We start from the raw sequence: 24725 nt of genomic DNA, 5'->3' as shown, positions 1-24725 counted from the left end.
AACTGTGCTCCATGCTTCAGGGGACTTATAGATGGAGTGCTGCGGTGGCTTCTCAGTGCTACTTATGAAAAAGTATGCCAAAACGAACTTTCAGACACATCAATATATAAACATCTAGATTCAATAGATGATGTGTGCTTTGTGAAGAAACTGTTCGTTGTATTAATTGGTCTTTTAACGTTTGTATGTCCCCTCCTACCCCTGTGTTCGTTTTTGCTAATGAAATCCAAAACGCATATCTTCAAATCAAAAGCAGACACAAATTTCCTATAAAAAGGTTTTAATTCTGAAAGGATGACAAGATGACAAAAGCCAGGGGTACTACAGACAAACCATAGTCCAACAGAGATCTTCTTGATGCAGGGTGTCAAAATTCATCTGCATATCAAGCCATTAGAAAAAAATTAAAGCATACTTCGTCACATCAGATTGTTAGTCTTAAAAGAAGACAATTTCAAAACTATGAAACAGCATTTTAAACACAGCCAAACGGCTCTATTCAGTTACAATATGGGACAAGACTTTTGTTAATGCCATAACAGTTCACAGTGGTAAAACGCTTCCACTAACCAAAAGGCATAAGTGACAGTGTGTTACTGTTGGCTTGTTTTCTACAATTAAAAATTAAGTGGTTCATGCACATCTGAGACCTTCAAAGGACATGCAATCATTTCTTTTATGGGATCAACTGTAGGCTTCAAGGAACATTTTTTTCCAACTTGTCTGACACACATCTCTGAGCCTTAACCATTCCCCACTAAACAATTTAAAATTATGGACAACACAAGCTTGTTTACAGTATAGATTAAACACCAACTGACCAAGCAAGCTCTTAAATGAGACACAGTTCAGACCATACCAAACCAGTAAAAAGGAAACAAAAACTCAAAACTTCATAATTTGTACATTCTAAAGCTGAACCAGGTTGTTGACGAACAAGATAAAGTTGAAAAATCAGTTGAGATAAAGACCCTTGTTTCAGGACATCTGTGATGGAGACAATTGGGCTTTCCTCATTGAGCGCAGGGCCTTCTCTCGGAGGTGTTTTTCGAGGTCATCCAAACTGTCTTCTACTTCACTGTCTGATTCCTAAAAGACAAACAGCATGAAATACACATTTTTCTGGCAGCACATGGGGAAAATAAATGTTGAAAAGTTTAGAATAAAATGTGTTTTCAGTGAGAAAAGACTAGTTTAACAAACAAAAACAGGTTTAACCTTTCTAGACTCGCCATCCTCTTCAATGCCCTGGTTCTCTTGTCCTTCTCCTGTCACAGCGTCACCACTCTTCTCTTTCTTGTGTTTCTTGTGTTTCTTGTGCTTCTTGTCTTTTTTATGTTTCTTCTCCTTCTTTTTTTTCTTTTTCTTCCCACTGGCATCAACATCCGAATTCTGCATAAGAACATCACAACATCATGACTCCATGAAAATACCCACTACAATCATGATTTTGGACAAACAGTTTTGCCAAATTGTTGGATTAGACAGGTACATTTTGTTTTGGTCGGCCCCAGTTAGGAATTCTAACATTTGACTAGGTTTATGCAATATTTGGTATCAGCATACTTGGTATCAGCAATTTTGATGTTATTTAAAGGATGGAGCCTAACAAACCGCTTCAAGACAGAAAGATTTGGTATCAACTGTATGTAAATATTTATAAGCATTTGAGCAATTTAAGTTACTTTGTTGTGTTTAGAGAGACTGAAATGACTGAAAATGATTACGAAATGAATAACTGTATTAAATAATATGCTTTAAAATCAAACCTTGTTTGGAGATTGACTGCCCGAGCCGCTGCTAGGCTTCTTGGCTGGTGGTGGAGAACCACTGGCTGAGCGAGGCGGTGAGGGAGAAGCAGAAGCTGGTGCTGCACGTTTTTGAGCTACTGGCTGAGGGGACACTGATCTGGATCTGGAGGGTGCTCTTCTCAATGGCTGGGAACCTGGAGATGGTCTGTGAAAGGCACAAAGGAGACATTATGGCAGGAATGTCAGCACATGAATGAACGTTTGTTGAGTGCAAAAAGATAAAACTTTGTCATTCTATCATTTCCACAACTGAGTTATGTGGTAGTTGTGTTGATCACCTCTGGTTGTTGCGTGGTTCTGGTGTGCGGGACACTCTGCGAATGGGTTTTTCATTATGTGAAGGGGAACGCTGCCTCCGCTGATTTGATGGAGAAAGACTAGAGGGCTTGTAGTGTCCCTGTGGACTAGGTGAACCTCTGACTGTGCGGCTGCGGTTTGCAGGCGACGGAGAGAGACGACTGGCTGTTGTAACTGGGGATCGCGTGTCCCTGCTCGGCCTGGTTGATGGCAACATTGGGCTCCTCCTGTGTCTGGGTGGAGACGAGGAGGATGGAGATGTGCGTCTCCTTTGAGCAGGAGGACTTCTACGCTTGGGGGACCTGGAAAGGCGTCTCTTGGCCCCTGGAGAAGTGCGCTTTGTGGGAGATACAGACATCCTCCTTTTCTGTGGAGGCAAAGGTGAGGGACTATAGCGACGCTGGATAGGAGGAGAATAACGTCTTGGGGATGGAGAACGACGACGTGGAGGTGGAGAAGGAGACCTGGGGAAAAAAGAAGTTAATTTATGTTTTGTCAACTACTAATATTATATGACAATTAAAAAATATACACATACCTCCGTCTTGGAGGAGAAGGAGATCTGCGACGACGTGGGGGTGAAGGGGAGCGCCGCCTGCGCCCAGGAGATGGAGAGCGTCTTTTCCTAGAGGAGAACAGATACAAAATACTAATATGATTAATAGGGCAGGGACGATATGCTGTTCTCACAATTTGATGCTATTACAATTCTTGGGGTGCCGATCAAATTTAAATTGTGATTCTATACAAGTTTTTTGTTCGATTTTTTTAACACCAGACCATATGGAAAGTTAAATGACAATGTGTACAGACTATATCAGGAGCCATATTTTCCCATAAAATGCACATCATGTGAGTCAGAGCGAAACATTTCACCCTCTGCTGGAGAAAAGTGGGAACTTTTTTTTTGTTTATAAACAAAGACTAAAATGAAGCATTTGAATAAATGATAGATTTTGATATCATCAAACAAAAATCGATCGTATATTGTTTTTTTTTCTCCCACCCCTTATGATTAACATCATAGGACTTCACTGAATGTCTTGGACTATTGTCTTCCATCAAGTCAGAACCATGTGATAAATATGTAGAATGAATGCATTTAGGGCCTGACCTAGGAGAGGCATCTCTGTGCCGTCTTCGTGGAGAGGGCGTACGACTGCGTCTCCTCCTTACTTCACCATTTCTAGCACCTTGTCCCGCTTTCGGCCTCTTGGGCCCCTCATCATCTGAGGAGGAAGACCCAGTATCTGAGATGAAACAGAGGACATCAACAGTTGCTTTATAAACTGAAAAAAACACCAAGTTAAAGGTAAGGGAAAAGCTTCAAAGTTTGAGAGACAAGTCTTCAAGATGACACTGACAAAGACTCAGAGAGAAAAGTTGGAATGGGAGAGAAGACATAGGGGGATTAAAAACGCTTATAACCTGAAGAAGACTGGCGATTCTGTCTGCGATACTGACGGCGCTGCTGCACGGAATCTGCTGTTGCCCCTTTCTCATTTTTATCCTCCTCTGAAATATAGAGCATTCAGTGTCTCATCATTTTAAAACCGGTGAAACAGACTGCCTCAAAAAAAGTTCGAAAATACAGAAAAGAGATTCATATGCATGTTGAGTTTTTGTTTAATTTCAGTGGGATGGATTAACTTCATATTTGACTAATATTCCCTTCTCTCACTAAATCCTTTTCATGGTTTTTGATAGAAGTGAAGGCTTAAACAGGACTCTATCATTCACCAGCAGAAAGCATTAAAACACAATGGAGAACTCAAACAAGGTTATGTGTCATCAATGTACATATTTGTGCTGTCAAACAAGAGTGATCTGACTTAAATGTTGCTGGAAAAATTTGTAACAAGTCAAAGGCAGAATTCCCAACATTCACTGTGATGACAGGTTATTTTTAGAGCTGGTAAAATTAATTTCATGTTGGTCACCATTGCTCTTCCTGTGAAAAATCAGGGCAAGGTGACAAAGTGCATCCACTCATAAAAATCACATGTCTCAAGAACTTCATGAACCCTTGTCTGTATGCAGGTGAGCATTAGGGATCTTCCAAACAGACTTAATATATTGCTCACCTGATTCTGACCCTTCAGATGGTCTAGGCTTGGCATTGTCAGAGGATGATGCTCTTCCTCCTTGTTTTCGCTTAAAACCTGCAAAAAATACACAAAGAATTTTGGCATTTCTGATATTGGTAATGCTCACATTTCTTTGATGCAACAGTTAGTCCTGAGGTGATGCAAACTTTAAATGCACAGAAATCTTTGGGTCTCTGCAACTTTATCAACAAGAGATCCAAAATCAGAAATACTTAGTTGATCCCCTAGGGAAAATTACACTTCAGTGTCATCCCTTCCAAGACACATAAAACACACAGTGACATGGGGAATACAGGAATGGGAGAACTGTAAGATAACAAAAGACAGAAGATATGGATCATACCAGATGCTCTGGCTGGTGATGCTGAGCCTCTGCCTCTTCTGACACGTGGAGATGGAGATCGTCTGTCCTTCCCTGCAGGGCTAATAGACGTGTCAGGATGATGTGCCTGTTTTCGAGGTGGTGTGCTAGATATTCTTTTCATTGCTTTTTTAGGTGAACAAGAGCCAGAGGAGCTGCTGCCTGAGGACGAAGCAGAGCGAGAGCGCCTCCTGCAGGAAAAAAGAACACATACATTAAAAGTTTATTCTCCAAGGCAGTAGCTGGCTTTACATCTTTGTTTTTTGTCCTGAACTATCCGGTCCAAATCGACAAATTTCAAGAATAATGTCAATAGCATACTAAGAGAACAGTGGAGTCAAATCCATAAAGTATGAATACTGAATCAACAACCCAAAAACTGAAGTCACTGACCTACGAAGTGGAGAGCGTCTATGCCTGTGTCTTGAGCCAGTGGGGCCACGTCTTGGGGGACTTCTTCGACGGGGGGACATTCTTCTCCTGGGACTAGGTCTTCTACGAGGGGAGTAAGATCTAAAGAAAAATTAAAGATCACAGAAAGATTCTTTCAATTTTTAAACCGAAAAAACAGCTAATGTATCTGTTCATTAACTGTCTGTTATGTCATAAGAACTTGAATTGACTCCTAGTTTCCCTACATAAGAATATGGAAAATAACCTAGAACGGGTACGCCGGCGACGAGGGCGAGAATGGGAACGAGAACGGCGATGTGGTCTGTCCCTCCTGCTGTCCTTGTCCTTTTCCTTGGACCTAGGCCTTTCTTCTCTCTTGTGAACCTTCTCAGGTGAGGGCTCTTTTACTTCAGTCACAGGGTCTGCTCCCAGTACTTCCACAACAGCGTCACTGCAGGACAAAGAAAACCACGTTCTAAAAAAAGACCTTAATCACTTGTCAAAAAAAAAGAAGAAAAAAACCAGTGACATTTTTCATCACAGCCATAACTGCTTTGCAGACTCACGAATTTTAAGACAAAAATACTAATATTTCTTTTAAAAGGAAAGGTTTGAACACTCAAGACTAAAAATAAGACAGTGACATAATGTAAACAACAACTAATTAGGCAAAACTTCAATTCCAAAGTGAAATTTAAAACTCAAGTGAAGCCTTCTACTAACCACGTGGAAGATGTCTCTTGGATGACTTGCTCTGGCAGAGCTCGTTCTGATGTTTCTGACTCCACGAGCTGGTCTAAAGGCTTTGAGGGCAGCTGCATCAGGGGCGGAGGTGGTGAACTGCTACCAACAGGGCTTGGTTTACGCCGAGGGGAGCGTGATGCACTGCGCTTTCTTTCTCGCTTCACTGGTGACCTCCGACGTGGCGATGGTGACCTTGTCTTTCGCCTGGGCAGAAAAGAAGACAAACTTACTTTAAAAATGCCGAGAAAAACACAAATTAGCATCTGTTAATCTACATATAGAAAACATGGGATCTTACCTTCTTGGACTCTTTGACTGAGCTCTCTCTCTGATGTCTTTCTTATCCTCATCAACCTTTTTCAGAGAAGCGAGCTTCTCCTGTTCAATCTACGACACAGAGGGAGGACAAACAACACATTTTTCAAATATTTTTCCCATCTTTCTTGCAAACAACCTGACAGTGTCAATCACTTGATTCAAATTGTTTAAAACCCATTCTTGTACTGCAATCCAGGCACAGAGAACGAAACTGGTGAGTGACTCTCAAAGTTACTGATAGTGCAGTTTAGAGACGACCTTACCTGTCTCTGTTTTATTTCCTCTTTCTTCTGTTCTAGAAAAGCAGAGGGGATGCCAGCAATGTTTTCCTGGGCACTCAGCAAAAGGGGCCAAAGGTCCTTCATGAACTCCCGGGCATTCTTTCCATTTAGGAAGCCTGTTAGGTTGATCTGCATCATCTTGCTATCTGGGTGCTGTAACACACACACGAAGGAGGGAGAGGAAATGCCATATGGCCATTGAAATAATGGATGGCAAAATATCAGGGGCAGGTAAGAGCCCCAAAAAGAGGCTGCCTACCTTCTAGCCCTCACTACTATACCTGAAATGATATAATTATCTACATCAGAATAATGTAAAACTGACAAGAATGATTAAACTTATTTCAGTTAATCCAAATAGAACTGACTGATTTACTCACAAACTCAACTGAGAATGCAAGGTAGCTGAAGGGAGATGTGTCTAGTGGAATACAACTGCATGCAATAGTGATGTTATCTCCACTCCTGATTTAGTTCTTAGACAAAAAAATGTATATATATATCAAAATACTAAAAAATATATGTACTGATTTTCTTTCCTTGTGCTTTACCCACTAATTTAAATGTGTGTATCCATACCCACCCCTTGTTCTCTAGTCTCCCCATAGTCTACATTCAGGAGTTAAACAAATAGCCACAATACAGAGTGCTTCAAAACCCAACACTGCAAGAACAGTTCCGGTGTCTTCAGTGAGTCCCGTGGGATCAGTGGGCACGGAGCTCCCTTGGCTTGCTTCCGCCTCCCTACTGCTTGAGACTCAACCACCTTGAGCTTAATGTTATATCATTTATCTAAATTGCAAGAGACGAACAAGCAATAATGAGTACACAGTTACACAAAAAGGAGTTTTATTTCAACAATTATAATTGAGGGATATCGTAATCTCAATCTTATTACCATGATTCATTGCCTTTTAAACTTAGCTTTAGCAGCCCACCCTATGGTAGGCAACAGATGAAATGAAAAGTTTGGAGGAAAAACAATTTGGTACTGATATAAAATTCACATTTAAAATAATCAAACAAGGTTTCAGCATCCTAGAAGAATTGATATATACATACCACACTTGCTTGAAAGTAAACTATGAGATGGATCCTTGCAATAGTCTAATGCTGTGCTTAAATTGATGCAATAGTTGATTTTTTTTTTCAAGAAATGTTTGGAAATAAAAATATAGCAATATCTAAGGAATACAAAAGCATAACGTTAGTTTATACAAAATGAACAATTAATTTTATAGTGATAAAGTCATTAGGATTACAGTTCTAATGACCGGTATAGTGTGAGAGTCAAAGGTAAAAATAACATATACAAGTTTAAATCATATTTGATAGACAACACCACACATCTGACCACAACTGATGGAGATGCTGGATGCAGTCAGATGCTCAAGGGTGACTTAATATCTGCAGAAAGAAATTTCTCTTTTTTCCAGCCTTATATGGTTGACGTTCTCAACCTTCAACAGTATTTTTGATAAATCTAACTATGCTATAGGCACCCCCACATCACATGTGTGGTTACTTAGGCAAAGGAAAACTCTTCTGCTCACATGTGACTGAGTGCAAAGAAACCCTTGAAACCAAAAAATAAATCAGAGGTTGTTATGACATTGTTATTATTTAAGCTTACTGTTAATTTCTCAGAAAGCTACTCTTTTAAAAGCAGTCAGGTTTACGACATTTTAAAAACTGTGTGCAGCACATTACCAAGCCTTGTCTGGTTTTAACATACAGGTCTGCTTAGCTTTTAAAGGCTTGTTTCAGTTAAATGGTGTTATTGAAATATCTCTAGTGATTATGATCATGGCATTGTTCAGGTGTTTCTTTCACTGACATGATATTGGTAAGCCCTGTATATAACTCACCTCAAAACACACACTGCATCATGAAGGGAGAGTTGGGCTCAGAGACTTTGGGCTCAGGAGAGAGCTAATTAGGTGTTGGTGCTATACTTCTGATGCAAGGTATAACATCCATATTGGTTCAGGCCTTTTAAATCATAAATCACATCATCATTAGAAGACTGCTGAATAAAGGCACTTTTTCACAGAATAGCAAAACATGTCATTATATATCAGTTCATACGAAGTGCTACTTAACCCACTCAGTTTTCTATTTGACTAGGATGTGCAATAATCTGCCTACATCCGTTCTCACTGACCATGACATGCCCTCAAATATATGACAGCTTTAAAAAAAAAAGCAAACAGACATTGATAAAGACATTACCTTCTCCTCAAGTTGGTTAAATATGAACTCTATGACGACGTCATCCTCAAATCCCAGAATCTCCGTCACTCTCTGTGTGATCCAGGGTTTGATGACTTCCAGGTTCACTTTTGTCATGTCCACCTGATGGTGAAACGGGAATTTCAGATACGTTTGCAGCTAGCTACTGGTTTTGTATGAGTATGCGAGGTAGTTTATTAAAACAGCACATGCACTGACCAGCAGACTACCAAAACGACAGTTTCTGAACACAGCGTCCCATTTGCAACAGCACTGAGCATTGCAATGGTTAAATATCTCTTAATATCTCATACCTTCTTGTCCAGGCATTCTGCAAATTTCAGCTGCTTCAGCAGTTTCTTCTGCTTGTTGCTGAAACGATTGTCTTGCTCCGCACTTGTGCCCTGAGAAAACACAAAACAACCAAATCTTAGCGTATTGTACGTTCACCCCAGGCATAGAGTCCTGGTTCCCTCTTCTTGGTAATGCATGCTTTGAAGCCAAACTCAAGAGCAAAGGCCAAGTCAGAAGCTATTCTGCTTGTGTTAAAATGAGACGCCACTTGATACATTGGTTAACTCGAGTACATGTGAGAACCAGCTACATTACGCAGTGACTTCTCTGAACCATTAAACAAGTCAGTCAAGCTAAAGTTCGTTTAGCCAAAGGCCGCATTAATCCTTCGAGGAAACCTGGAAGGCTAAAGTTAGCTATAAATTGAAAACGACAACCCACGGCTATAACACATTTTTGGGCGTGATATCTGTTTTGGAATACAAAACATGCCGGGTAGCCGCTGATGTTAGGTTGCCTATCAGTGGTCGTGACTACCTCAGACCTAAACGATCCACAGCCCGGACGCCATCTTTAGTCGAGGCTAAAGAAATTAGCAATAGCATGCTAGCATGACTGGCTTGTCGGATATTGGAAAATATTCTGAATGCGAAACTGGTACGGCGATGGTTCAATAAAAAAGTAAGTGTAACAGAAGATTATCGTGACAAACAAACGATTTCGCAAACCCATGAGCAGTCTGGTAGTCGCAACGGTAGAACGTGGCTAATGTCGGAGTACAAACTGTCATCAGGTAATAGACGAAGCCCAAACCGTATCACATTCTGGGTACAGCCTTACATCAAAATCAGTATTTTAAGTCGAATTACTAACTTTTGACGTAATGATACATGCAGCCATAATGTATTCAAAAGTTCGAAATAAGTATAAGTGACTTACGCGGAAGAACCCCGCGTCCATGATCGGAGGAGATGTATTAGCAAGCGCTGCTGAGAAAGACGTGTGTGTGTCCCCAATGAAATTTACACGGGCTTGCCGGAAGAAACGTGCGCCTCTACAGGAAGCAACAACCGTTACACCCCCTACATTTAACTAAACGTTAAAGTAGAAACTGTCACCCTCTATTACATTAATTTTACAACCTTTTTTTTTTTTTTTTTTTTTTTTATTTTAGCTCTTGGGTCTTTTACTGTTAAATCAACCAAAAAGAAAAAATAGGGGAAAAAAGAGTTCTGTTGGGGGTAAAGCAGGAACATTGGTTTCAAGAGCTGTTAATGAAATTGATCCTGTCTTACAACCAGGTTGTTCAACTCTGCTTAAGACCAGAGTTGAGAGCTACAGTTTTATGACAGTCACAACAATAGCGGTCCAAGTGCATAAGGTCGCCATGGGGCAACGAACAAAAAAACATAGTTTTTAGTAAACAAATCAAAACAAAATTTGTCTCTAAATTACAAAAAAAAAAAAAAAAAAAAACAGTACTTTACCCATACATGTGCATGCACACATTTTCTTTTCAAAGGTTTTACAGTTTATCAGGTTAAAAACAGTATTCAGCTGACAAATTCATGGAGATGAGGCCTGTGCAGTTGCGTCTCCAAAAAAAGATCTCCACCCCCTTGATGAAAAAACTGTCCCCATAGTTTTTGGCGAAGGAAATATCTTTTGGTATGTAGGTATTTTTGGTATTTTTTTAAATGAAAAATATTCAAAAAGTTAAAAGGACAATGTAATAACAAAAAAATGAAGGTTAATACTGTTATTCCAGTCTGTTGGTAAGACCAATTCAGACAGCAACATCACTGGGGAGCTTTGACATTGTGATTTTTCCCATTTGTTGATCATATGTTTTGCAGCATTAGAAGTGATGAAATGAAATGTGTAAAAACTTCACTTTTTAAGTGTAGTAGGTGAGTTTCATTCAGTACATACTTAACTGCAAGCTGGTCTACTGTAAAGCCTGACCTTGTAACCAGCATTGTCAATTGGCCCAGTATCACAAGTGACATCATCATAACCCACTCAGTAGCAAAACCCTTTTATTCAACATGAATAATGGATGGAAAACAAGACTTTACAAAAAAAATCACTTCATTTTGAGTATTAATAATTTTAATATTCAAGGTCTGATTAAAAGTACACTGCATTTTTAATAAATAATTTCAAAAGTAATCTAATAGTGATCAAGGCTTTATTTGTGATCCATACTCCTTGATAACCCAAATCACACTGCTGAAAAAAATCAATAAAGGCAACCTGCTAGATGCCAAAGCAAGGGTGGTGCGTATATAGTGTGTGTTTTCAATTTAAAGACCAAACTGTAGAGTAATGTCTTTAAATACAGCCAAAATGAATGATGGGAAATTCCAGTCTAGAGTAGACTGAGTCTGTTATTGAGTGATTTAGCAATTTAAGTGTACCCTACATTTGTTACTGTAAATGTACATGTATTTCATAAATGGTAAACATATTTTATGAGACACAAGAGTCTATGGATGTGATTCACATAAAAGTTGGATATCTGTAAAAATTAAGAAAAAGTTATTCTCTGTTCCATCTGAGGCAAACTGAACATGAGTTAAGTGTTGCCTTTGCTATGAAAACAATTAAAACACATATGAAGAGAAAATCTGACTCTGACAGTATATGATTCCCTGAAATAGACTGAAATATGTGTTTGAAAGAATACACATTATGTCATATTTTACACCATATATCTGAGAATTTGACTGAGAATTCCTATTTTACTAACAGCCCCTGGCTCATTACTGGCATGTACCAGAGTAACAGAGGACACAGGTGGACAACTTGTGAAAGTGAAGTGGAAAGAAGTATACTGCAGTTTGACAACCAGTGAAAGTGAAGTAAAAGGAAATATACTGTTGGGATATAAAGGCGGAAAAGAAGTCAGAAGTAGGAAGTTGTTCAAAGCAGGCTTTGCTAGCTAACTGGCAAACCCTCATTGGTCCTCATGTCTCGGATGGAGCGCAGCATGTCTGATACCAGCTCCTCCAGACCGAACGCTGGTGCCCAACCCCAATCCCTCCTGGCATTGGAGTCATCAAATCTCACAGGCCAGCTGTCTGCTGCAAAGTGATATATATATATATAAGACAACCACATTATTTTCATCACATAGCTGTGATTAAAAAAAAAACATCAATCCCTGAAAGGCTTTGAAATAAAACAGAATCCAACTCAAAATTTGCTGTTTCAACTTTAAGACTTTCCAACCAAACAGATTTGATTGTTCCTTAATGATATGATACATTGCAAAGTCCAAGAAAATATTTGTGTTCTGTGTTAAATCATACCGATGGTCTGGCGTACAGAGTCAGGGTTATAGGTAACCTTGAGGTGAGGGAGATGCTTGCGGATTTCTTGGGCCACCTCTTCAGGAGTGAAGCTCATTGCAGCAATGTTATATGTCCGCAGGGACAGCTGGCACTCTGGGGCCTGCATGAACTCTATTGTAGCACGGTGGCAGTCAGAGATATGCATCATGGGAAGACGAGTGTCAGGACGCAGGTAGCACTCATGGTGACCTGTGCTGAGAGCATCATGGAAGATTTGTACTGCATAGTCTGTAAAGAAAGAGGCATGGGGTGTTCGATTCATGACTTCCTGTTGGTAAAAGTGAATCTATGTATGGCACGTGTTCAGAAATGCAATACCCGTTGTTCCCCCTCCAGGAGGCGTGTTGACTGATATAACACCTGGGTAACGTAGGCAGCGGAAGTCCAGACCATATTTGTGATGAAGATACTGATAAAAAAGAGGCAGAGGATATCAAGATAACAGTGTTCCATGAAGTTCATGCATATGTTTCTGTATTTCAAGACTGTTTCCAGATTATACTACCTCTCCCATCAGCTCTCCATGCACTTTTGACACACCATAGATGGTTCGAGGTCTTTGGACACAGAGGTCAGGGGCCGGGTCACGCGGAGAAGAGGGACCAAATGCTCCAATGGTGCTTGGGACAAAAAGGCGTAAGCAGTTCTCCAAGGCCAAGTCCAACACATTATGAAGGCCTAGAAAGAAAGCAAAAGAATCCAAATAACATTAAAATAACTTTCAAAAGCAAGACATATAAAGGGTTTTGGTATTCAATAGACCTGTGATGTTGATCTTGCGAGCCAAAGCCACATTAGCCTCCCCCACAGCACTAAGTAGAGCACTGTAGTGGATCAGCCAAGTGACACGGTTATTTACAACCAGTTCTCTGAGATGTTTGTAGTCCAATACATCAGCATACACAAATGGACCTAAGAGGAAAAAAGGAAAGTGGATTTTTAGAAAAAAATAAAAAATAAAAAATGAACAGCAAAGAAATAGATGTCAAGGAAAAAGTAGATGGAAAGTGTTTGCATACCACTGCTGACAACATGAGGTGGAGGCTTCTTGATGTCTGACAGGATTACATTCTCTGTTCCAAACTTTTGCCTGAACAATAACAGAAATATGACGAAAGACAAATTTCTTATTTTTTTTCCAAAGAATCAATAAAATGTCTGAGGAATTTTATTCCATATCCATATCCAACCTTAGTAACTGTGCGAGTCCCACACCTAACTGTCCCAGACCACCTGCATAAAACCAAAGTTATTTATTAAGTAATACACACAAATCATGATGTTTTGGTCACTGTTCTTTAGCTTTTTGTTTTTTGTTTTTCCCAGAGCTCAAACAGTGACACCAGGCTATTATTCTCTGCACATTACCCATTGGCTCTTTAAAACCACAAGCACTGCCTGTGTGCTCTCTATTGTGATGAGACTAAATGGGGTCCTGCCACTGGTGTGGAGTGAAAACAATTTAAAAAGAAAAAAACACACCGCCATACTGCGCTAAAGTTTTTGACACCTGGCAATGAATCCTTAAAAAAACCAAATGTCTTTAGATAATAATCATTTTCTCCTTGGGAGTTGTTATTCTCTAAGCGCCCTTGAAAGCTTTTCTATTGGAGGCACCCAACAGCTATTGTAACTGCTCTGAAGCCAACAGGACAAAAACAGTTGGGTTCGAAAGAAGTAGAAAGCAATGGTAGTTTCAAAGGTAAAGCTTTTACATTAAGTCTAAAAGTACAGATGTACCTGAATGTCTAAATGTCAGGAGGAAGCAGGTATATCATAACATTTTTGTTACCAGTGATGAGGACTCGGGGGTTTTCCTCAGGAGGTGGGGGGCTAGGGGTCTCCTGACTGTTCCACCTGCTCATCTGTTTGGGCAAACAGCTAAAGCTGCGACCAGGCAAACTCCGCATCTTGCTCCAACAGCCTCGGCAAAACAGGCCCAGCACACTTGCAGTGGGCACACAGAGCCGCACACCTGATTGCATGTCCAGTGGCAGCCTTTAAAATAGTCAAAACAAGGTATCCTAAAAGTATTGATCACACAGATTTTAAAGCAACTAGTAAGGGTTATCAGCTAATAATCGTAGGTCAGTATTTGTTTTGTTAAAAGAGCATTACGAACCAAACTGAACTACAATAATAATAGGATATAGAAAAAATCAATTACCTGTGCGCTGGCAAAAACCCAACAGATGATTCTTGGTCCAAAGCTAGTTGATGAAGCTTCAAAATTGTAGAACTAATATGCTACACCAGTAAACTTAAGAAGAGCAAAGAAAGGAGTTTTCCAGGCATTTAATGTTAGAATTCAAAGATTACCTTCAAACAGCCCTGTCAGTACACCTATCAACCACTGGCTGAATAGGCAAGTGAAGAAAGTCATGCTAGGCTTTGTGGTTCTTGTCCACTCTGTATAAACACCAGCTTGTGGTTCCTGACTGCAATGGACTACAGTCTCCAGCTTGCAAAGCTCCATGTGTGCAAACATGCTGACTTGCTGTGCACAGGGATTTGTATTGTGAAGAGTGTTTAGCTGAGCTTAACAGGACTGGGAGGTGTGTCAGTTATACAGCCTTCCTTTTGATTATAGTTATGAGTGAAGCTATGACATAACAAGGTAGCCCTATGGAAATCGTACAGATTTTTGAGAAAATGCAACAATTTCATATTTGAAGTGAGTGTGACACTAGAGTCTCAAAAGACACTGATTAAAAAATGTTTTATAACAGACTGAGATACACACTATTAATCAAAACACAGCGTGTGGTAAAAATTATTCTACAATATCAACACCTCAATATTTTACACTGGTAACAGTCAGCTTAAAAACATGGTCCATGTTCAGGCTGAGAATCTTCATTTGTTCATGCTCTGAGTCCCAGCTTTCCCCCATTCAATGACCATGTTCCGTATTTCCTCCTGAGCCTCTGCAAGTTGACGAGCCTGCTGGGTCCACCTCAGGAAAAAACCTGTCAATCAACATAAAAACTTCAGTCAACATTAAGGTAATCATGTCATATGATATTAGCATTAATCTTAATATTAAACGTCAGTCATCAGAATAATTACAGCCAGGTAGGGGTAGCAGGGGTAGTTTACTTTGCTCATTCATTCCCCACAAAATGCCAATGTGAAGGAAATAATATTACTTGGTCACATTACAGTTATTTAATTGGAAGCATCAAGTATCAGAAAGTCGCTGTCTGTCTCAGTCACTCTCCATCTCCTTCCATCCCTCTGTCTATCACATCTCTCTGAAAAAGTTATAAATTAACACTTAAATCTGTGTGGACATTTATGGCAAATTTTAAGATCTTTAGGCCCCATTCACTGACTATTCTTAAAAAATATATTTCTCCCAAACCCATTAGCAGAGTTTGATAAAAGATTCTGACATTCACCTGCATATTCCTCATCTGGAAATTGGTCTTTGCAAATAGCAAATCCTATGAACAGTCATCACTTTCACAGTGATGCTGTTTTAGTGAAAAATCATTTAATATTGAGTTTTCCTTTACTTCTCCCATTTACAGGATGTTAAGGTTAAAAGGTTTCAATGTCAACATTGAAAGAGTATGAAAAATTGAATGATGAGCTAATAAACACAAGCTTAAATATGATGTGGACAACAGGCTAGACTGGGTGAATGTATGGCTGAGTGAGAAGGGTTTGAAGAAGGCTGAAAAATGTCCTGAAAGGTGAAAATTCTGAAGATTCTGCATTCATTTAAATGGGACTAAAATCATGAAAAAAAGTAAAATATCCCTGAAAGCGTTAGTGACACGGATGTGAAAAGTCATGGCGCACCTGTCCTGAATAAGCTGAATGTTTTGAGGTTTGGACAGTTTGAATTGGTTAAAATTTGCTGAAGTTTTAGCGACCGGAAAAAGTGTGTGGAATAAGAGGAATAAGTGGAATAGTAATAAAGAATGTTGACATAGCAGAGCATATGCTGTGATTACATTGCTTCATTAACACTTATTATCACTGACACTGCACTATTAATGATAAATCTGTAATATCTTCAGTATGGTTCCAACAGCGTCCAGAATAAATGCACTGTTACATCCAGTTGAGGGAAATATGTTCAAACTTTTTTGTTACACTTTCAGCAGCTCTATTCTAGGTTATCAAAGCTTACCTCTCCACAGTTGCAGGGACTGAGGGTGAACAGAGGGCCAGATAGCAAGCTCAGTGGGCTCATACAGTGGGTTAGAGTACCGCTCTCTCTCGTTAGGCCTCAGCAGAGCTTGGAACAAACAGTGTGTCTTCTTCATCACTCCTTGAGCCCACCTAAGAGGCAAGAATGAGAGGGGAGGTCCTTACATCTAGGCCAGAAAGACAAAGATAATTCATCTATGTCAAACTTCCAGAGGCACTGAGAAGTAACACTTACCTTTCCCGATGACTGTTGCCTAGGAAGGTGCCATAGTCAGACACGTAGGCCTCTGTCGCCAGCCTCAGAAGCAGAGCCTCTGAGAAACCCAGTGCAAGGGGGAACTGATGCAGCAGCTGCCAAACACAGTCAAGTAGCAGCAGGAAGACAGGAGATTCTTGTTGGAGACGGGCATGGGAGAGGGCAGAGTGAGCACATCGTTGCATGAATGGGTGTCCTGCCTGGAGAAAAGTACGGCCATTCATATTAACTGCAAAAAGACATACCAGGCATGTGCCTGACCTGTTTAATGACACTGTGTATCTTTGTGATGGGCAGATTCTCCAGATCTGGACAGACATCAGTGTTCAGATAATCCTGCTTGGTGATGCTGCCAGTTTGGCAAAATCATTTCTACTTTATATTTGACAAACTACAGTAACTCTTCTCCTTCTCTTTAATAATGTACTGTTTTGTTTTGTATCAGATTGGTTGCAAACATATTTCACTGCTCTTGACAAACAATAGTTTGTATACAACATATTAAAGCAAGGGTCTTCAACATTTTTCAGACCAAGGACTCCCCAACTGATGGGGAAACCAAGCAGGGACCCCCAACTGGGCCTAGTACTACATATAAACATAACTTGTTAGTGTGTATTCAGCTAATCTGGGGAACCTGACAGATCCAGTATAAAACATGAGACTGTGTGATTGGAAAAGCAGTGATAGAGGCTGGTCTTCCTCTGTCTTGAGGAGCTGGGAGTGTATCTGAGTTAAACTATGTGCAGTTTGAGAAAGCTGCTGTGTTGCTAAATGTGTTCATTTCTGACTAAAAGATAAAATCTTTGGCTTCTGTGTATCCATTGGTGTGTGTTCAAAGATAACATGAGGAAAGACTGAAATATTTGGGAGTAATTACTTGAAAATGTAAAAATTTGCTAAATCAACCAAAAATGTCATGAACCCCCTGCAGTACCTCCACGGACCTCTAGGGGCAGAGGGCCCCTTGTTGAAGACCTCTATTTTAAAGGATAATGGCTAAAAAGTGATAAATTATGATCAAACTTGTGATTACTTAACCCCTGAATTTACGTAACACAACTAAGAAAATCATTTTGGAAAAAGGGAAACATTTTGAAACATAGGCAAGTTTTGTGAAATCCATGACTACTTCCTGCAGCAGACTAAATATGTTTTTTTTCTAGAGACATTTCCTGGTAAGGGCAAATTGTGGCACAATATCCATTGAGCAGAGATTTGGTAACCGCATGAAAAATTACCCTAAAATAACTTCATTTTGTAAATTCTTCTTCCTCTTCCTCTTCTTCTCCTTTTTTCTACAAAATTGTAACATTTAACATGTTCTTGTCACAAGTATCCAGCTATATGTAAGTCATATAAGCTGTTTAAAATGTGAATTTCTTGGGTGGCAGATTAGGATTCAGAAACTCAAGTTACTCTGAAGCTTCCAGGTCTCTTATTTTTTAAAGTCTTTTCTATTCAATTTATTTACATGTTTATTTAAATCATACCAACTATCACCAAATTTCCCTGGGGCTTAATATAGTATTTCTGATCCTGATATTAGAAGACACAAAAATGTGCCCTCACCAGTATCCACTCCTTCTCCAGAAGAGCCAGGAAACCTTCCAGTGAGCGACAGCATGGGTCCATGATAAGCTGAGCCAGGGTGCTGATCAGAAGAGTTGAGTCAGTCCCATCCGAGCCGTGGACAAGAACTGAATGTCCGTCTCTGGGCAACACAAAAAGACAAATCAAACTCCTGTAGGGGTGGGTACCAAATAGGTACTTCTATAGGTACCGACTGAATTCAGTCGATAGTACCGGGTATCAATACACATAAAATCAAAAGATACCATGTATAGGTACCTAAATGCATCCTTGTGACTGTGAGGGAGTGGAAGAGTAGGAGATTTTACATGCTGAACATGAATCTGTGTTCATGCAAGGTAATATTTTGAAGAATGAATGTGTTAAATTGAAAAATATGAGACTTTATTATTAAACTAATTCATATATTTTATCACATACACACAAATATGTGTATCGTTTCAAATATGAAAGCTACCCTTCCCTAAACTCCTGGTCCTGTAGATGTACATGCATATTTATTTATTTCTTAGAGATGCAGACAGTCTTCAAAATGTATTTTTACAGTATCCCTAAGCCCTAACATTGCATGTCCACATTGTGCCTTTTCAAAATAAGTTTAATTTAAATACAATTTAGCTCATAAAGGCCAATTGTTGACTGACAAACATTTAAAAGAGCAGCCCAAGATTTTTCAGTCAAAAAAGTATTTTTATCTATGTAAGTATTTGTTGTCACAAACAAGAGATTAGAGCACACCATTTGTAACAGTGGTTTGAGCACCTACCTCTCCACACACTCTGCCAGCAGGCCAGCAGTTGACAGAGCAACTTGAACATGGGAAAGCCACTTTGAATTTTCAAGCTTGCTAAGCCAACGATCCATGTTATTGGACTCATCACCACAAGCCTCCACCAGCTTAATCAGGCTCTCTTGCAGGGCTTTACCTCTGCAAACACAAAGGAAGAAACTCAGATAAATGATGTTAGATTAATGAGACAGACCAGCTTCATCCAGCACACTCTGTTCTTCACACACACCTTTCCATTTGTCTGTGCAGTCTCTTCCAGCGGCTATAACACGACTTAGACTCAAATCCTCCACCTGTCATCCTGGCCTGCATTGCCTGCTGACTGGAGCGTGTGTCAATAATATAACCTTTGTCTGAGCCATCAATTACAGCCTTGAGGAGGTCCTCGTCTTCTTTGCAGCGCTTTCTATTAGCTCCCGGCAGTGGCTGGCCGCTGCGCATGATCACCTGAAGGGATTTAGTTTGATTCCAGTTATCAGGTTGTAGGTACGATCCAAAGGCTCAAGACTGAGACATATTTACAAAAGACGCACCATGCCATTCTTCCTGTGGTAGTAGCAGAGCACAGGGAAGCGTCCACCCTGCCTGAACTTGGCCACCTTCTTTAGTGAGTCATCATCTATGGTCTTTGGGACAATGGCAGCTGGAGGGTAGGACGGACACACTGAGTAGTTTCTGTTCACAGTGCTCAGCCTCCACTTAACATGCTGTAAACAAGGGAAAGAGAGGATCGTGAAGAGCAACAATAGTTACACATTACAAGTGTCTGAAGAGCTTTTTCTTCATACTCCTTATGAATCTTTCTAATCAAGATACACTATGCAAAAACTAAACTTTGATGTTTAATTGTTTTATCCACTTAAGCTTACATCAAAAGATGCAGCAGCTCTGGTTTTAATTTGTTCCTTTTCCTCTGGCATGGACAGAGAGATGATGCTAGTTTATCACTCATCATTTACTTGGTTAGCAAAAGGACTTAATTCCTATCCAAAAACTTGGGCAGAGTTAGGTACTATAAAATTCTAATACTGCAACCATGTAAGATGTTTAATCAACTTTCATATTTGAGATTTACATTCATTTTCTTGCTGAGACATAGACCATGGAAACCTCCATGCCTGGAGGAAGACACATAGCTCTGTACTGCAACATTAAGTTGGGGTAACAAATACACACATATTAAATTACAAAAGGACTGTTGAATGTTATTTATTTATTTATCTATTTATTTTTAGATCAGACATTTTGATCTCATATACTGTAAAATGAGCTCTACAGAGTTTAAGTCAGTCTGTTGCTCAATTTTTCTGTAATCAATTGTTTTTTTTTTTGCTCTTTAACACAAGCAATTTAATATCAAATATAAGGGAATCTCATGAAAAATAAAGGAGGATGTCAAGAGCAAACAAGTGCTTATGGAAGTCACAAAGTAGCTCCCTTCTTGGAGTAAAACAAAATGTGAAAATGTGAAACTTTTTGGTTTTAAGGCCCTGTTTTTAAAAAAAATGTAAATGGCAAAAAACTGTAAACTTAAAGACCAATGAAACTTCACTTTTTTACTAGGTACTAGTTTTGAAATGAATTATCAATTAATGCACAAGATTCTAGGGAGATGCAAAACTCTTTTTTTTCAAGAAGAAGCCAATTCATCCCAGTACAGGAACAAACAGTCTGCTGTTGGTAACAGTCAGAGACTGCACCACCCAGCTGAAAGAGAATACTCCCACCTTGGAAAAGCCCATCATTCTTATCCCAGAAATTATTCATCAGTCCACCATTGCTCATTTTGAAACAGAAACTGACACACTTACAATATGAAACCATGCCTCCTTTTCATATTAACACAGCATCAAAGCCAAAACAAGAACCAGATGTAGGTTTGAGGTACCTCTGCTTAAGAACTACAAGTTTGACATTTACATTAAGGACAAAATGACATCCTTCTTCTCTGGGAGAGTGGTGAAGTAGTATTACACTAGAAAGTAAAAGCAATCTCAGCTCCTTCCTTTAAAATTAGCCCTCATAATGAATTAAGTAAGTAGGCCTGAATTAAACAAAAAGACACAAGATATTAAGAAATAAGCTCAGGAGTAGCTGGTAGGCTATCTCTAACAACTCTAAATGGTCACAGGTAAACATACGTTATTGATTATATAAGCTGCAATCAGCTTCTCAAGAGTATAAGACAGACATCCAACCACAAACATGCAAGTTCTGGGAAACACTGAGCCCATAAAACAGAACAATGCTTCCCTCAGGGTCAGCCCCTCACCATAGTAACACACTATTTCCCAGAGGAAGGTGTAAGTCCATTAAGCACCAATACAAGCTGTGTGCAGCACATTCTTGAATTCAGGCAAAACAAATACAAGCCAAGCAATGGGGATATCCTGAATCCTGCCACTTCTTTTAGTTTCCCTGACATTTTCCTGTCATACGATTGTGTCACTGGAAGGACAAGTTGCCTCTCAAACTGTCAGCTCATTTATGTTTCATGCATGTTGGGTTACATTCCTGCACTGTGAAAACAGGTTTAAAGGATACACATATTCATATCTTGCTTACAAGCTCTTTTACTTGGTTGTAGTACTTTTCAGGGGATGAGAGCCCCCACTGGTCCTGTAGACGGAGTTCAGAGGGTCTGTAAAAAAAGGGATACATCTTCGTGGCACAGTCCAGACTGGACAAGGTCTGGAGAAAGAAAACTTTATCAGATGTAAAGCGGACAGGGGACAAAAAATAATAGGCATTGTTGTCAATCAAAGAATACGAAGCAAAATTACTTCACATTTTTGATCCAAACATAGCACAAGAAGTAAGGCCATTGTGTTTGGTAGATTATTTCTTTGTTGTAACTAATAACTTCTTGGAAAAAAAAAAGACAATCCTTTACTGTTGGAAAGTCTGATTATTTCCCCTTTAAATTATGCCACATTTGTAAGGATCTGTGAGATAAGTAGAAGAGCTGAGTATGAGGGTTACACCCATGAAAAAATGACCAAATCTGCCAGTTGCTCTTTTTGGAGTTGGATGCTTTCATCAACATTTGAAACAAGTCAGCTAACACAGTTGTGTTAGTCACTCTGGCATGAATCGCATACCCAGGCTGATTCCACAAGTGTTATCCCAATCAGCCAGACACGGCATGTCGATTCTTAGAGCACACACCTACTGATCACTGCAGGAAGGCCCATGCTCACAGGTGGGATATACCAGAAACTCAAAATAAGAGCCAGTATTAACAGCAGAATAAGCTGTTTGGCATTGGCAGAGAAAATTTGGCAAATTTTTCAACCCACATACTTGGCTCTGCTGTTGGTCCCAAAAACGCACTATGGAAAGAAACTACTGATAATATAAATGAGCTTCAAATGGTATAAGATTTATTGCCATAAACAATTGTTATGAAAAAGAAATACTAAAAATAAATGACCTTACTTTTTGTGCTTAGTTCATGTTTGATCTATTTTTATCAGTACCTCAATAGACTGTGCAATATTGAGGCACTGCTCCATGCCCGGGATGTCGAGCTGAAGAACACGTAGATCTTTACACTTGATGGTTATCGTCCCTGAAGATCCAGATACCCTGAAAAACACACCCAAAAATGTATTTAACCAAAGAAATAGACACAAAACATCTGTGTCCATTTGCCCAAAAGCCCACGTTTTGACTGTAGCATTGCAGAAAGTGTGACTTGCATCTGTAAAAGAAGGCAAACCCAGTCAGTGAATGATGCGTGGGAGGAGACTTTCTCCTTCTGAGGACAAAAAAAGGGCGTGCAACTCACTCTTTCTATTGTTGACCAACAACATATCAGTTTGTTTTTGCAGTGCTGAGGCTGAAGAAGTAGCAGTTAGCAAGCAACACACTAGAATGCATGTGTGGGAGGTGATAGCAAGACAAGGTTGTTTTAAAAACTGTTATCAATTTCTAAAGTTGTCTTTAAGAGAAGGAGAAAAAGCAGCACACAGCGGAAACATGGCAACACAAAGTATGTCCAACCTTTTACTGAAGAGGTCTGAATAGGCTGAAAGATTTTCCACACTGGTCAAACAGATTTGAGGAATAAAGGGGTTAGACATTAAACAACTGGACATGAAGGAATTCACTGGAACAGTACAGATATCTTAGGGGGTTGATAAGTATTGCTGATTAGTGTTTTTTAATGCAACCAAGATCAAGTAAGGAAAAATAATGAGGTTAAAAGTTCCTTAACCCCATATTAGATGCTGTGTTTTGAAGTTAAAGTAGGCTTATATATTAGTAAAGGTGTTAACCAAAGTTTATGCAATCAGGTAAAACAGCTAATTATTGGCCAGTTAGAATGAGGATAATGTATAAATGTATATCTGTACCATTATTACTGAATTTCATGAAAGCCAATAGCCCTCAGCAGTTTTCTGTTGCAGTGATGGTCAGTCGTCCTCCCCCCTCACCTTTTCTCGATGGCATCGATGTTCCTGAGAAGCAGCAGAACCTGCCGGGTGCTGCCTTCCTCCCTGTCCGAGAAGAGCAGGTGGTGGCCGGTGATGCACAAGGTGCCTCTGCTCGGAGGGTGTAACGGCTGTCGGAGGACAACATCCGCCACATTAGCGGTCTTGATGTGTTCAGAGAACTCCATCAGCCCCTCTCAAACGAAATACCTCCGTTTCTGTCCAGACTTGTCTCTGCAACTCCCGAAGAAAGAATGACAATCTTCCTTTGCTTCTTTTACGACAACGAAAGCAGAAACTCTCATGCAGCGTTTTCTTCCAGGAGTCTGTGTAGCACCACACTTGCACTCTGTTTGTTTGAAGATAAAGTGTCTAAAAATAGATTTACATTTTCTGAACGTAGCCAGGACCGTTAGTCGTACACCTTCTCTCGACCAGGGGCCTGGTTTAGCGTGAGACGTGTAGCTTGAGAGGATTGAGAGCGGAAGTGCACGTTTCCTGAGAAAGAGCAACTCTGAATTGTGTCACAAATTGTGCTAAAAGTTTGTGCACTGTTGGGGGTGAAAGGAAGGGACTACTGTTTACCTGTTCACTGAACGACCACTAGGTGGCAGCACATTAAAAGGTAAAACCCTTACACCTCAACGGGCGTCAGTTGAAGTCTAGACTGAGTGATGGCAGCAGTGTTTGAACACTTTTCCAATCTCAGGTGACAAAAACAGAAACAAAAACTCACAGGTAACTGCTTAAATTTATTAATTAACAAAAAAGATGATTGCATACTGCATCGGGTCAAAAAATATTACGTTGTTACGATTATTAAGTAGGTTTAACTCTATGTCTAGTGTTGAAATAATCCCTATTCGTCCCCCAGGTGTTCACAACATGGTGTATATTTTCAAAAACAAGACAAGAACATAGCTACCTTAAATAAAATTTTTAAAAAATTGCCACTTTAAGCTACCACTTGTGAAAAAATTAACATTTGACTGACTTTTCTTCCTGTAATAAATTTTATTTCCTTATTATAAACACTGTAATACTTGACTAGGTTTGATTGGAATATGATCAGTAATAATAAAGCAGGGTTGGATAAAAGAAATGAACGACTCTTGTAGTGTTTTTTTTCTTGTATTCTATATGACAGGTTTACTCTTGAAGTGTTGATAAAGGCTTGTAACCTATAAATCACAGGGAATGGAAGGCATTGAATTAAAAGTGCATGACTTTTCCTATAGTCAATCTGAATATCTCTATGCATTTTGTTTTTGTTTGCATTTGATAAGCAAAGAAC

The 24725-nt window shown here is 39.6% G+C and overlaps 3 protein-coding genes across 6 annotated transcripts; all 3 read right to left on the bottom strand.

Annotated features, from left to right (window-relative positions):
- Nucleotides 1-263: 263 nt before the first annotated feature.
- srrm1 (serine/arginine repetitive matrix 1) lies at nt 264-9909 on the bottom strand. Of its 4 annotated transcripts, none has more exons than XM_074691926.1 (17): nt 9779-9909; nt 8860-8949; nt 8546-8668; nt 6296-6466; nt 6013-6101; nt 5694-5918; nt 5236-5421; nt 4971-5090; nt 4560-4768; nt 4193-4270; nt 3537-3623; nt 3223-3358; nt 2647-2733; nt 2090-2572; nt 1770-1956; nt 1219-1392; nt 264-1082 (listed from the first exon to the last, which is right to left on the bottom strand). In XM_074691926.1, the coding sequence occupies exons 1-17, from the start codon at nt 9797-9799 to the stop codon at nt 1071-1073; spliced, it is 2478 nt and encodes an 825-aa protein (XP_074548027.1). In that variant the 5' UTR covers nt 9800-9909; the 3' UTR covers nt 264-1070. The 4 variants fall into 4 exon arrangements, with proteins under 4 accessions (XP_074548027.1, XP_074548026.1, XP_074548029.1 ...); XM_074691925.1 differs by having other exon boundaries at nt 264-1089; nt 3223-3337; XM_074691928.1 differs by having other exon boundaries at nt 264-1089; nt 9779-9896.
- A 1817-nt stretch (nt 9910-11726) lies between these two features.
- tdh2 (L-threonine dehydrogenase 2) lies at nt 11727-14222 on the bottom strand. The gene is made up of 8 exons (XM_074692638.1): nt 13988-14222; nt 13386-13428; nt 13215-13285; nt 12958-13107; nt 12701-12873; nt 12514-12604; nt 12154-12423; nt 11727-11925 (listed from the first exon to the last, which is right to left on the bottom strand). The coding sequence occupies exons 1-8, from the start codon at nt 14178-14180 to the stop codon at nt 11780-11782; spliced, it is 1137 nt and encodes a 378-aa protein (XP_074548739.1). The 5' UTR covers nt 14181-14222; the 3' UTR covers nt 11727-11779.
- Nucleotides 14223-14529: 307 nt separating this feature from the next.
- On the bottom strand, nt 14530-23957 carry LOC141807074 (myotubularin-related protein 9). The gene is made up of 10 exons (XM_074692849.1): nt 23435-23957; nt 22475-22583; nt 21561-21686; nt 19529-19702; nt 19225-19442; nt 18972-19133; nt 18185-18326; nt 16592-16812; nt 16337-16488; nt 14530-15164 (listed from the first exon to the last, which is right to left on the bottom strand). Exons 1-10 carry the CDS (start codon nt 23617-23619, stop codon nt 15052-15054), a joined length of 1602 nt encoding a protein of 533 aa, XP_074548950.1. The 5' UTR covers nt 23620-23957; the 3' UTR covers nt 14530-15051.
- Between the last annotated feature and the right edge of the window lie 768 nt (nt 23958-24725).

Source organism: Halichoeres trimaculatus, unplaced genomic scaffold, assembly GCF_033239565.1.
Source record: "Halichoeres trimaculatus isolate MK-OKI-2021-1 unplaced genomic scaffold, fHalTri1.1 fHalTri1_scaffold_17, whole genome shotgun sequence".
NCBI classification, from domain to species: Eukaryota; Metazoa; Chordata; class Actinopteri; order Labriformes; family Labridae; genus Halichoeres; species Halichoeres trimaculatus.
The sequence above is the reverse complement of the archived record's forward strand: the minus strand, read 5'-3'. Positions and strand labels throughout refer to the sequence as shown.

What these genes read in the sequence shown, in the direction of transcription:
- srrm1 (XM_074691928.1), bottom strand. Translation starts at nt 9,799, where the DNA reads ATGGACGCGGGGTTCTTCCGC. An exon ending in AGACGCTCTCCACTTCGTAG is followed by an intron (nt 4,769 to 4,970) that starts GTCAGTGACTTC and finishes TTTTTCCTGCAG; the next exon opens with GAGGCGCTCTCGCTCTGCTT. An exon ending in ATCACCAGCCAGAGCATCTG is followed by an intron (nt 4,271 to 4,559) that starts GTATGATCCATA and finishes TATTTTTTGCAG; the next exon opens with GTTTTAAGCGAAAACAAGGA.
- tdh2 (XM_074692638.1), bottom strand. Translation starts at nt 14,180, where the DNA reads ATGCAATCAGGTGTGCGGCTCTGTGTGCCCACTGCAAGTGTGCTGGGC. An exon ending in TCGCAAGATCAACATCACAG is followed by an intron (nt 12,874 to 12,957) that starts GTCTATTGAATA and finishes CTTTCTTTCTAG; the next exon opens with GCCTTCATAATGTGTTGGAC. An exon ending in TCCTGGAGGGGGAACAACGG is followed by an intron (nt 12,424 to 12,513) that starts GTATTGCATTTC and finishes CTTTCTTTACAG; the next exon opens with ACTATGCAGTACAAATCTTC.
- LOC141807074 (XM_074692849.1), bottom strand. Translation starts at nt 23,619, where the DNA reads ATGGAGTTCTCTGAACACATCAAGACCGCTAATGTGGCGGATGTTGTC. An exon ending in ATCGATGCCATCGAGAAAAG is followed by an intron (nt 22,584 to 23,434) that starts GTGAGGGGGGAG and finishes TGTGTTTTTCAG; the next exon opens with GGTATCTGGATCTTCAGGGA. An exon ending in TGGAGAAGGAGTGGATACTG is followed by an intron (nt 16,813 to 18,184) that starts GTGAGGGCACAT and finishes ACTTTTCTCCAG; the next exon opens with GCAGGACACCCATTCATGCA.